At 35.5% G+C, this 13,547-nt stretch overlaps 1 protein-coding gene across 6 annotated transcripts in view; it reads right to left on the bottom strand.

Moving 5' to 3' along the window:
• Positions 1 to 13,547, bottom strand: part of DPP8 (dipeptidyl peptidase 8) — an 81,421-nt gene that overhangs the window by 61,959 nt on the left and 5,915 nt on the right. For all 6 annotated transcript variants that reach the window (XM_049104030.1, XM_049104031.1, XM_025472448.3 and 3 more), the window contains exon 4: positions 9,786 to 9,898. In XM_049104030.1, the coding sequence (XP_048959987.1) occupies positions 9,786 to 9,898 (113 nt within the window). The remainder of the gene's footprint in view (positions 1 to 9,785; positions 9,899 to 13,547) is intronic.

A 13,547-nucleotide genomic window follows, 5' to 3' on the forward strand; every position in this document is an offset into this window, starting at 1 on the left:
AGGAAATGCAAATCAAAAGCAGAATAAGATCTAACCTCATACTCATTAAGATGGCTACTCTAAAAAGCCAGAAAATAATAAGTATTGGTGAAGATATGGAGAAAATGGGACACTTGGACACTGCTAGTGGGGATGTAAAATGGTGTGGTGGCTGTAGAAAACAGTATGGCAATCTCTCAAAAATATAAAAACAGAATTACATGATCCAGCAATTCTACTTCAGGGTATATACCTAAAAGAACTGAATGTAGGAACATGAAAATATATTTGTATACCCATGTTCATAGCAGCATTATTTACAATAGCCAAAAAAGGTGGAAGTTACTCTTAATAGATGAATGGATAAAGAAAATGTAATATATGGGCAGCCCTGGTGGCTCAGCGGTTTAGCACCGCCTTCAGTCCAGGATGTGAATTTGGAGACCCAAGATCGAGTCCCATGTCAGGCTCCTTGCATGGAGCCTGCTTCTCTCTGCCTCTCTCTCTCTGTGTCTCTCATGAATAAATAAATAAAATATTAAAAAAAAAAAAAAAAGAAAATGTGGTATATACAAACAATGGGATATCATTCATCTTTAAAAAGGATATTCTTTTTTTTTAAAAGGATATTCTGACACGTACTACAACATGGACAAATTTTAAATACATTATGCTAAGTAAAATAAGCCAGGTACAAAATGACAAATATGGTATGATTCCACTTACATGAGATACCTAGAGTAGTCATACTCATAAGAACAGAAGATATAATGGTGGATGTCAGGGGCTAGGTGGAGGGGTAATAGGCAGCTATTTAATTTATACTAAGGGGATCTCTGAGTGGTTCAGGGGTTTGGCTCCTGTCTTCGGCCCAGGGCCTGATCCTGGAGTCCCGGGATCGAGTCTCGCATCGGGCTCCCTGCGTGGGGCCTGCTTCTCCCTCTGCCTGTGTCTCTGCCTCTCTCTCTCTCTCTCTGTGTCTCTCATGAATAAATAAATAAAATCTTTTTAAAAAGTTTTGTACTAAATTGCAGTTTTGCACGATGAAAAAGTTCTGTGGATGGATGGTGGTGATGGTTGCACAACAATGTGAATATACTTACTGCCAATGATGTGCACTAATATACCCTTAAAAATGGTTAAGACGGTAAATTTCATATTACATGCATTTCGGCACAACTTTTTAATTTTAAAGATTTTATTTATTTATTCATGATAGACGGGGGTGGGGGGGGGCAGAGACACGGGCAGAGAGAGAAGCAGGCTCCATGCAGGGAGCCCGACGCGGGACTTGATCTTGAGACTCCAAGATCATGCCCTGGACCAAAGGCAGGCGCCAAACCGCTGAGCCACCCAGGGATCCCAAGGCACATTTTTTTTTTTAATGAAGATGTAAGAACTTCAGATTAAGATAAACGATAAACAGCAGAAAAAGGAAGTCACAAAAATGTCTTATCCTCCATAAAGGAGAGACCAGAGCAACTGTGTTTAAATGTATAGATCTAAATTAATGATTATAGTACTAAACACTTGCCAAGGTAATTAGGACTGATTTCATACTAAGTAATGACTACTGCAATTAAAGAAAAAAGCAAAAAGACAACTCACGGAATGGGAGAAAATATCTGCAAATCACCTACTGATAAGCACCTGGTATCCAGAATATATAAAGAACTCTTAAAACTCAATATCAGAAAGACCCAATTTAAAATGGGCAAAGAACCTGCACAGAGATCTCTTCAAGAAGATATACCAACGACCAGTAAGACATGAACAAGTGTTCAACATCACTGATCATTGGGAAAATGCAAATCAAATGACAATGAGATACCTCTTCATACTCACCAGGATAGTTATAATCAAAATGACAGGCAATAATAAGTGTTAGTGAGGATGTAGAAAATTAGAAGCCTCATACATCGCTGGTCGGATTGTAAAATGGTACAGCTGCCATTTAGTAATTCCTTAAAAATTTAAACAGTTACCACATGACCCAGCAATTCCACTCCTAGATATATACCCAAGATAACTAAAAATATAAGTCTACACAAAATCTCTTATGTTAAAAGCAGCATTATTCATAAAAGCTCAAAGCCAAAATGACCCAGATATCCATAAACTGATCAATAAAATGTAGTACATCTATAAAATGAAATATTATTCAGCCATAAAAATAAATGAAGTATCGTCATCTGCTACAATGTGGATGAATCCAGAAAATACAGGGCCGATTAAAAAGAAACCAGTCATAAATGCCCATACAGAACATGATTCCATTTATATGAAACATCCAGGATAGGCAAACCTATAGAGACTCAAAGTAGATTGGTAGTTGCCCAGGCCTGAGGGTGAGCAGCTAGGTGGATGGGGAGTGACTGCTAATGGGTTTCCTTTTGGGAAAACAAATGTTCCAAAATTAGATTGTGATGATAGCTGTACAACTCTGTGAATATACTGAAAACCACTGAATTGTATACTCGGATGAATGAATTTTATGGTATGTAGATTATATCTCAATAAAGCTGTTAAAATAATGGAAAAGTACATTCTATGCTAACACTAATTAAAGGAAAGCTAGAGTGCTTATATTAATATTAAACTCCAGAGTAGAAAATATTGGTAGAAACAGGGAGAGTCATCAACTACCAATAAAGGAGTCAATTTCTCAGGAAGAAATAATCATCCTGTCCACTTATGTACTTTATAACATAGCTTCAGCATATGTGGAAAAAAAACTAATAGAGCAAAAAAAAAAAAAACAAAAAAAAAAAACAAAAAACTAATAGAGCTGCAAAGAGAAACAGTCAAATCTATAATTACGAAATGGAAATTTCAACATTCTCTCTCAACTGTAGAACAGAAAATTAGTAAGGAATAGTAAATAGAAAAAACATGAGTACAGTAAACTAACTCTATCTAATGGTCATTTAGATCCCGTAACAGCAGAACACATTCTTTCCAAGTGAATACAGAACATTTACCAAGATGGATCATATTCGAGCCATAAGACTCAAAAATTGGAAAATAATTAAGTCATACAAATTATGGTCTCTGAATTATCATGGAATTAGATTAGAAATCCAATCTCTGGAGAATACACAACTACCTGGAAACTAAATAGTACACGTCTAAATAACTCATGGGGTAAAGGGAAAATAGGAAGTATTTTCAACTAAATGAAAATGGAAACACAACATATTAAAAAGTATGGACTGCAGCTACTATAGTACCTAAAGGGAAATTTATAACACTAAATGCCTATTTAAGAAAGAAAGAAAGGTCTCAAACTAGTAACCTTAGCCACTAACTTATGAAACCAGAGAAAGAACAAATGAAATACAAAGCAAGACGAAAATAAAGATCAGAGGATAAAACAACAAAATAGAAAATGACAGAAAAATCAATGAAACCAAATCGATAAACCCTAAGGCAGACTCATTAGAAAAAAAGAGAGAAAAACACAAATTACATGAAGTATCAGAAGTGAGAGAGAAACATCACACAGATTCTTCAGACACTAAATAGATTAGGGGGATCCCTGGGTGGCTCAGTGGTTTAGCTCCTGCCTTCAGCCCGGGGCATGATCCTGAAGACCTGGGATCGAGTCCCACATCGGGCTCCCTGCATGGAGCTTGCTTCTGCTTCTGCTTCTCTCTCTCTCTCTCTCTCTCTCATAAATAAATAAATAAATAAAATAAATAGATAGATAGACAAGATAGACAAGATAGATAGATAGATAGATAGATAGATGAAGGGAGTGTTATGAAACTTATGTCAACAGAATTCAATACTGTAGATGAAATAGAAACATTCCTTAAATGACACAAACAATAAGAGCTCACTCAGAAAGAAACAGATAACCTAAATAGCACTATATCTAATAAAAAAATTAAATTTTCAGTTAAAAAAGCTTTTCCACATGGGCAGCCCGGTTGGCTCAGAGGTTTAGCGCCGCCTTCAGCCCAGGGCGTGATCCTGGGGACGCTGGATCGAGTCCCCTGTCGGGCCCCCTGCGTGGAGCCTGCTTCTCCCTCTGCCTGTGTCTCTGCCTCTCTCTCTGTGTCTCTCATGGATAGATAAATAAAATCTTAAAAAAAAAACCTTTTCCACAAAGAAAACTACAGGTCTAGATGGCTTCACTGGTGAATTCTATCAAATTCTTCTAGTAAATTAAAAAGGAGGAAATGACTTTCAACTTATTCTGTGGCCAGCATAACACTATCAAAATCATATATAGAAAAAAAAAACTTTATAGACCAGTATCTCTCATGAACATATTTTAAACAAAATTACAGCAAATTTAATCTAACAATACTTAAAAAGGATAATAAATCATAACCAAATGGGTTTTATCCCAGGCTTGCAAAGTTGATTTAACATTCAATAATCCTGGGGATTGGGGATCCCTGGGTGGCTCAGCGATTTAGCGCCTGCCTTTGACCCAGAGTGCGATCCTGGAGTCCCGGGATCGAGTCCCGCATCGGGCTCCTGGCATGGAGCCTGCTTCTCCCTCTGCCTGTGTCTCTGCCTCTCTCTCTCTCTCTATGTCTATCATGAATAAAAAAATAAGTAAATTAAAAAATAATAATCCTGGGGATCCCTGGGTGGCTCAGTGGTTTGGCGCCTGCCTTCGGCCCACGGTGTGATCCTGGAGTCCTGGGATCGAGTCCCGCATCAGGCTTCCTGCATGGAGCCTGCTTCTCCCTCTGCCTATGTCTCTGTCTCTGTCTTTCTGTGTCTCTCATGAATAAAAAAAAAAAAGCAAAAAACATTCAATAATCCAGTGATGCTTTGCTATATTAACAAATTAAAAAAGAAAACCTTATGATCTTTTCAAAAACATAAATATTTAACAAAACTCAGTTATCTGCTCCTGATAAAAATTCTAAGCAAGCCAGAAATAGAAAAGTATCTCTCCAGCCTATCAAAGGGCATTTATGAAAAAATCTATGACTAACAGACTTAACTAGTTAAGAACTGAATGACTCCTCCCCTAAGATCAAGAACATCTTTTTCACCATTTCTATTCAACTTTGTACTAGAGAAGTTAGTCAGCACAATAACCCAAGAAAAAGAAACAAAAAGCAACCACACTGGAAAGGAAGAAGTAATAATACAGTGTTTGCTGACAATATGACTGTTTATATAGAAAAATCCAATGGAAGCTACAAAAATCTAATGGAACTAATAAAAGAGTTTAAGCAAGGTTGCAGGATAACGTCAATATACGAAATCAACTGTATTTCTATAATACTGGCAATGACCGACCAGATATTAAAATCAGAAAATACGTTTTACAGTAGAATAAAAAATCTGAAATACTTAGAAATAAAACTTGTGAAAGACTGTACAAGACTGTACCACAGTTGCCAGGGGATGGGTGGGAGAGGGAAGACTACAAAAGGATACAAGGAAACTTGTGGCGGTAATGACTGAGGTAACGGTTTCACAGGTGCATACATATGCCCAAATCTATCATATTGTATACTTTAATATTTGCAGTTTACTGTATGTCAATTACACTTCAATAAAGCTTCAAAAAATGAAACCATGTAAGTACCAGATGAAAACATTAGTGAATTCTTTTATAAGTTGAGGGTAGAGAAAACTGTCCTAACTATGACAGAAGACAGAAATTCTAGGAGCAAAAAAGTCCAGAACCAATACAAAAAAGACTGATATATTTGATGATATAAAAATATTTTACATGGCCAGCACACACATGCATGTACACACACACACACCCTAACCCACTATAGTGAGTAAAACTACAAATGACAACCTGGAAAAATATTTGCCAACCAAGTCACAGACAAAAGGTCAATATCCTCAGTATATAAAAGTTCCTAAGAATGAAGAAAAAGATCACCCCCTATAGAAAAATGGGTTAGAAATACGAATAAACAAAATACAGAGAAAGAAATGCAGATAACAAACCATATAAAAAGACAATCAATTTTGCTATAACAGAAATGTAAATTAAACTATAATGGGATAACATTTCCATCTAACAAACTGTCAAAAATCCAAATGTTTTACAATATATTATGTTGGGGAGTCTGTGGGAAAACAGGTATGCTTTATCTTGCTAGTGGGAATTCAAAATGGCACAGTTCCATGGAGGGAAGTTTGGTACTATCTGGCAAAATTACAAAAGCATATATCTTTTGATCCAGAGATTTCATTTCTGAAAAGGTAGAAAAAATGTATACTGTATGTTGCTATTTATCTAAGGGAGTATATGAACATCTATATACTCACATTATTTTTAAAAAGAAAGATAAGCTAGTTAAAAACAAAATGACTATCTAGAAGAAGACGGAAGGTAATAGAATGGAAGAAACAGGGAGCTTCTCTGAATATACTTTGTTTTGTGGATTTGAATTTGGAATCCTGTAACTATTTTATAAAACAAAATTCAATTAAAAATAAAGGAATTCCAATACTTAAAAATGAAGCAAATGTACTTCACTATATAGAAACTAGTGGCATAATCACACAGAGAAGAACAATTCCAAGTTACTGTTAAAAGTAATCAGTGTTGATTTCTCTGTTATTTTGAAACTGTTGTGTGTGTGTGTTATGGGGTAAACAAATGAATTATGTTGTTGCTTAAACTGGGATTTTGGGAATCAGCATAAGGAGATTCATATGTAAGATAAATGAGGTTAAAGAAAAATCCTGTACTATAAAATCTGAATTAGATGTATCAGTTGGAACTCAGTTTATCTGAATTAATTTGGATTCATATTGATATCTCCATTTCAAACACACACACACATACAGAATGTGTATATTCCCTAGTGTGTTCAATTAAAAAAAGCCAGAAATATTTACCAACCCAATAATAATGAACATCCCTAGCACCCAGATCATGGTCTTTTAAAGGACCATGGTTCTAAAGGAACCAGAGCTCCATGGAGGAATGGCTGACTTCAAGCATGGGATAGGCAATGTTTAAGATGAATGTGGAATATCTTCATCATACTAGCAAGGATCTTGTCAAAAGGAAATGACATATCAAGTTGAAGGGCTGGCACCAGCCAAAAATAAGACAATTTGTACAATAAGAATAACTATCAATGGACCAAAAAACATCAAGTTTACTCTTTAAGTTTATAAAGATACCAAAACAAACAAAACAAAAGAACAAAAAAACCCCAAACACTCGTCGAAAATACCCTAATTTATCACCTATGGAGGACTGCAGGAAACAAATTATTTGAAAAATGATAAAGGGAAAGAATCAAACTTTATCCTGCCTTTTCTTTTAAGATTTTATTCATGAGAGACACACACAGAGAGAGAGAGGCAGAGACACAGGCAGAGGGAGAAGCAGGCTCCATGCAGGGAGCCCGATGCAGGACTCAATCCAGGGACTCCAGATCAGGCCCTGGGCTGAAGGCAGCGTTAAACCGCTTAGCCACCAGGGCTGCCCCTATCCTGTCTTTTCATTATGAATTAGACCTCAGGATAACTGAATAGTTGTTTAATAGTAATTTCTTTTTATAGAAGTATTTTGGTTAATAAATGAAGAAGGAATGATAAAATACCACCGTTTTATAACTCCTAATTAATTAATGGATCTTGGCAATGATCAAAGGGTGCTATCATCACACAAGAAATAAGGTTCTACATGCCTCTTGATGGAAGCATACCTTATCTATGAAGTAGATAAGTATTTACTGTGGTAAAATATAACGTAAAATTTACTATCTTAGCTGTTTTTAAGTGTACAGTTCAATAGTTTAAGTATACTCACATTGTTGTGTAACCCATCTCTGGAACATTTTTATTTTGTAAAACTGAAATTCTATACCTGTCAAACAACATTTCTTCGTGTTCCCTTCCCCTGGCCCCTGGCAACCACCTTCTACTTTATCTCTATGAATTAGACTACTTTAGGTACCTATGTAAGTGGAATCATATAGTATTTGTCCTTTCGTGACTGGCTTATTTCACTTATCATAACGTCTTCATGGTTCATCGACGTTGTGGGGTATGTTAGAATTTCCTTCTTTTTTAAGGCTGAATAATACTCCATTGTATGGATATACCACAATTGTTTATCCATCCATCTGTCCATGGACACTTGGGTTGTTTCCACCTTTTGGCTATTGTGAATAATGCTGCTATGAACATGGGTATACAGATATCTGTTCGAGACTCTGCTTTCAAAAAAAAGCAAACCTGGGTCTGATCACGTTTCTAGATATAACTACCTATTCATTTTTACAGAAAATACAGGGGACTGAAAAATACATCAAATAACACCATGGATAAACTATCAGCAAAAGCAGAGCTTGTTTCTTCAACAGATAAAGTGCAATGGGGAAAAGAAAGGATGGAAGGCAAACCAAAAAATTAAGAGACCTATTAATCAATTGTAACATATGAACATTATTTATTTGCACAAATCAAGTATAAAAAAAGAAACTATTTAAAACTCAGGGAAATTTGAACACTAGTTGAATATTTCATATGAAGAAAAGATCAACTGTTTATGATAATAATACTGTGGTAATCTCTAAAAAGAATTTGTACCCTTTATACATGTACTAATTTATTTAGGAATAAAACAACATATTTGGCTCTGCTTCAAAATAATCCAAGAGATGGGGGTAGGGACTACATGGGGTACTGATACGCCTACAATGAAATCAAATGGCCAAGATTTGATAATTATTGATAATCACAAATAACTCTACTAGTTGGCATTTTCCATAATAAATGTTTAAAATAAAAAAGAACTTTGATTTATTAATTTCCAAACTGTTCCATGAGGAAAGTACCATTATTTTGGTTCTTAGAAAAAGGATTTTTTTCTGTTTTAAAGAAAAGTCATAAGCCTATATGAAAAATAACAGCCCTAACAGTTATAGTCAAAACCATTAGTTATCATGCAAATTATTTTTTTAATTCCTAAGAATATATTTTAGTTCATTTAACCCAAAATACTATTTAATAAGGAAGTATTCAATGTAAAATAATAAATGAGAACCAAAAGGGCAAAAGATCACACCCAAGTTATCATCTTGTTCTTGGGGTGTTTGAACTATTTGCTTTTTGTCTAAAGATAAGATATTGGTGAAAAAAAACAAAAAAAAAAACAAATATAAAAACAACCCTCAAGCTTTGATTCTACATAAACTGAATTCTACTACTCAGAAACAAAAACTGAAGTTTGTACTTTGATTTAACCCTCAAGTTAGGACTGTTACTAAGTATTAGAACTACAAATTCAACTTAAAGATTTAAATAAAAAACTTTCTGGAAATATAATTACTTCTTTTATATGAACAATTCTTCCCCCAAAATGTGAGAACTATGTAACTAACAAGTTTTTTTGTTTTGTTTTTTAAAAGATTTTATTTATTTATTCATCAGAGACAGAGAGAGAGAGAGAGAAAGAAAGGCAGAAACAGGTAGAGGGAGAAGCAGGGTCCATGCAGAGAGCCCGACGCGGGACTCGTTCCCGGGTCTCTAGGATCACGCCCCAGGCCGAAGGCAGCGCTAAACCACTGAGCCACCCGGGTTGCCCACTAACAAGTTTATAGAAGGGAAAAGTGATTAAACAGGGAGAAGGTAGTTTTAAAAATCAGAATTGTAATATCCCTTAGTTTCAGATGTTGAGAATTAAATGGAATTTAACAGCCACACGTTCAAAAATAGAAAAATATTTTAATTCTATTTGATGAACATCTACTTTAACAAAAAAAAAAACCCTGTTTGAATTTCTGCCTCTTAGTAAATACAGTATTTGAAAATGTACACCAAATCACAGGAATAGTAATGTTTAATCCTACCTGAAAAAGATCCAAAAGAGGCTTCCAAGAGAGCATTAAGACTGCTGCTCTGTTGATGGTTTTGGGAATTTCAGAATAAAACAGTGTATTTTCTCTGTTCTCACCAGACATAGCTATAAGAGAAAACAATAATTTATATATAATTTTCAAAAATAGAAATCTACTGCAATCGCAGTCTAAGTACACAACGCCTTCTTAAAAAAAAAAAAAAGATTTACTTACCCATTTTACAGAGAGACAGAGAGCAAGCATGAGCAGGGGGAAGGGCAGAGGGAGAAAGAATCCTCAAGTGGACTCTGCACAGAGTGCAATGAGCCCTACGTGGGGCTCAATCCCAGGACCCCAAAATCATGACCTGAGCTGAAATCAAGAGTTGGTTGCTTAACCAACTGAGCCACCCAGGTGCCCCATAATGCCTTCTATATACTGCAAAAATCCTGCACTCTATAAGAAGGTTAATAAGTAGGAGGTGCACATGCCATTTGCCTTAGAAATTTTCTTCAATAAAACCCTGGTTTCACAGAAAAATGCTCAAGTTTCATTTCAATATTTAGATCTTCGTCCCTCTCAAAACAAACATAAAAGTGTATAAGATGAAATAAGGACAAATGTCATTTTTAGCTTTTTGAAAATTGGTAAGTCTCTTACAAGTTGGCAATAGAGTCATGAAATTCCAAATGGGGGTGCTTCATGAAATTACAGATCACTAAAATTCTTTTTCTTCCTAAATCATTTAAAACACTTATTAGTATACATAGGTCTAACTGAATTCTAGTTTTTTGTCACTATAAATGTCCTATAACAATAGTCAATAATAAATTTCAGATGAAAGTATACTCATTAAAACAATACAAAATCTGATATGTGATTTGTCCTTTATTGGGGAAGGGTGAAGTAAAGAGGGCTATCCTAAGTAGAAGTCAGGCCTATTCTGTGAAATCATGCAGTAACTGAATGTGAATATTACAGCAGTGTAGAATGAACTATATGCAAAAGAGAACAGAAACACACTATGATTATGAAGATGTGAACCTAAGAACACTCAAAGTAAACAAAGTCCTTCTACCATAAAAGGCGCTAGGATGGTATCATTTCCAAGAAAGCTATGGGAAGGTGAAGGAAGGAGAATAATAAATCACACAGGATGAACAAGGTACTCTCTCTTGGATAGAAATGATTTTCAGCCTAGTGTTTCTGATAATGCCAGAGAAGGTAGTCTGTGGAAGGGCATGGTAACTTCCATGCTAACCCTTGCAAAGGCTGGGGATAAGCCCCCAAATAGTCACATCTTCCTTTATGTGATTTTCCTAAATTGTTCTTAAACTTAGTTTGTATTGCCTTTTGGAGAAAAAGTTAGATATGAGCTAATATTCACTCTAGCATCTGACTTTGTCTTAAATCTATTCTGTATATTCCAGAGTTACTTTGTCATAGAATTGTTAGGATTGCAGTCACCTATCTATACCATTCATAATTTCACAAAATGTGAGGGGGGCCTGTTTGGCTCAGTCAGTTAAGCATCTGCCTTCAGCTCAGGTCATGATCCCAGGGTCCTGGGATAAAGCCTTGGATCTGGCTCTCTGCTCATCAGGGAACCTGCTTCTCCCTCTGCCTGTTGCTTCCTCTGTGCTCTCTCTCTCTCTCCCTGTCAAATAAATAAAATCTATTTATTATTAAATAGATAAAACTTAGTAAATAAAATACAATTTATTTATTTTTACAAAATGTGATCATATCCTCCTTAAGCCTTCTTAGGAGTCTTTAGCCTTCAAACACGAAAAAACTGGCTCTCTTCTAGTTTCAAATTAGAGCCATTCCCCACAATCATTTCAGTTGCCCATCACACCAGTTCTGTATAAGCCACAAGACAAGCTTTTCCCAATGGTTCTCTCTTGATGACACAACAGAACACACTTATTGGTGTTCACATTAAAAATTTTACAACAAACAGGGCACCTGTGTGGCTTAGTCAATGAAGCCTCCAACTCTTGATTTCAGCTAAGATCATGATCTCAGGGTGATGAGATAGAGACCCGAGTTGGGATCTACCCTCAGTGGGGAGTCTGCTTCTCCCCTTCTCCCTCTCCCTTTGTCCCTTTTCCTGCCCATGCTCTTTTGTGTGTGTGCTTTCTCTCAAATAAATAAATAAATCTTTTTTTAAAAAAAAAACAAACTTTTTTTTTTAACATGCTCAACTGCTGAGCCACCCAGGTGTCCCTAAAACAATGGATTTATACAGAAAAAACTTTCAGATGAATATAATAGACTTGAACACTAAGGCATTAGGATTCAGAAAAAAAGACTTGAAAAAATGAAAAGTCATACAACTTTCTTGAAAAGCTCAAAATTTTAAAGATTGTTAATTTTCCCCAACTTCACCCATAAATATAATGTAATCCCAAAACAGCATATAGAAAGAAGCTATAGAAGCTAATTTTAAGTTCTCACAGAAAAATAAGCAAACTGGGATGCCTGGGTGGCTCAATGGTTGAGTGTCTGTCTGCCTTTGGCTCATGTCATGATCCCAGGATCCTGGGATTGAGTCCCACATCGGGCTCCCTACAGGGAGCTTGCTTCTCTATGTCTCTGCCTCTCTCTCTCTCGTGTTTCTCATAAATAAATAAAAACTTTAAAAAAAGAAAAACAAGCAAACAAAAATAGTCAGGTATGAAAAAGTGATGAAAGGTGACTAGTGCTATCCAACAGTTAAAACATAAAAAGTCATGATAATAACAGTAGCAGCAACATAGTATTGGAACTCCATCTGACAGAGCAATGGAACCAACAGAAAGTTAAAACAAAGATTTTAAAAGACATAATCCTGGAGTTGTGACAGCCTTTCTAGTTAGGATGCCAAAACCTACATAGAAGTACAAATTTAACTATCAAAAAAAAAAAATCACAAATTTCTACATGGCAAAAGGCACTAAAAGCAAAAGACAAATTAAGCCTCAAGGGAAAATACTACAGTGGGTTAATTTCCTCATTATACAAATTTTTAAAAAATGCTTAATAAGAAAAACACCCACAATCCAATAAAAAATAGACAATGGTTATAAATAGAGAAAAGGAAATAGATGTCTCTTAAATATGTGAAAAGATGCTCAACCTCACTTATAATTGGAATTAGAATTACAATGATATAGGAATGTAATGTACAGAGTGGTGATTATGTAAGACTGTATTACATATTTGAAAACTGTTAAGAGCGATCTTTAAAGTTCTCATCATAAGAAAAAAACTTCTTTGTTAACTATGTAAAATAAAAGATATCTAGATAAAAGATATCTAAATATCTAGATCACTTGCCTTGGTGATCCTTTAATAGTGTATACGAGTATCAAATCTTTATATTGTACACCTGAAACTAATATAATGTCAATTATACCTCAATTTAAAAAACCAACTACGGGCAGCCCCGATGGCGGAGCGGTTTAGCGTCACCTGCAGCCCGGGGTGTGATCCTGGAGACCCTGGATCGAGTCCCACATTGGGCTCCCTGCATGGTGCCTGCTTCTCTCTCTGCCTGTGTCTCTGTCTCTCTCTCTCTAGCTGTGTCTCTATGAATAAATAAATAAAATCTTTAAAAAAAAAAAAAAAACTACAATGAGATTGCTGTTCACTAGTCAGACCAGAAAAGATAAAAAAACAAAACAAACAAACAAAAAATCCCCTCTGATTACTCACTACTGGAAGAGGTGTGGAGTAACAGATATTCTGAGACAATGCTGATAGGAATATAAACCCTATAATCTTGGAAGG

This window comes from Canis lupus, chromosome 30 (genome assembly GCF_003254725.2).
Source record: "Canis lupus dingo isolate Sandy chromosome 30, ASM325472v2, whole genome shotgun sequence".
NCBI lineage: Eukaryota > Metazoa > Chordata > Mammalia > Carnivora > Canidae > Canis > Canis lupus.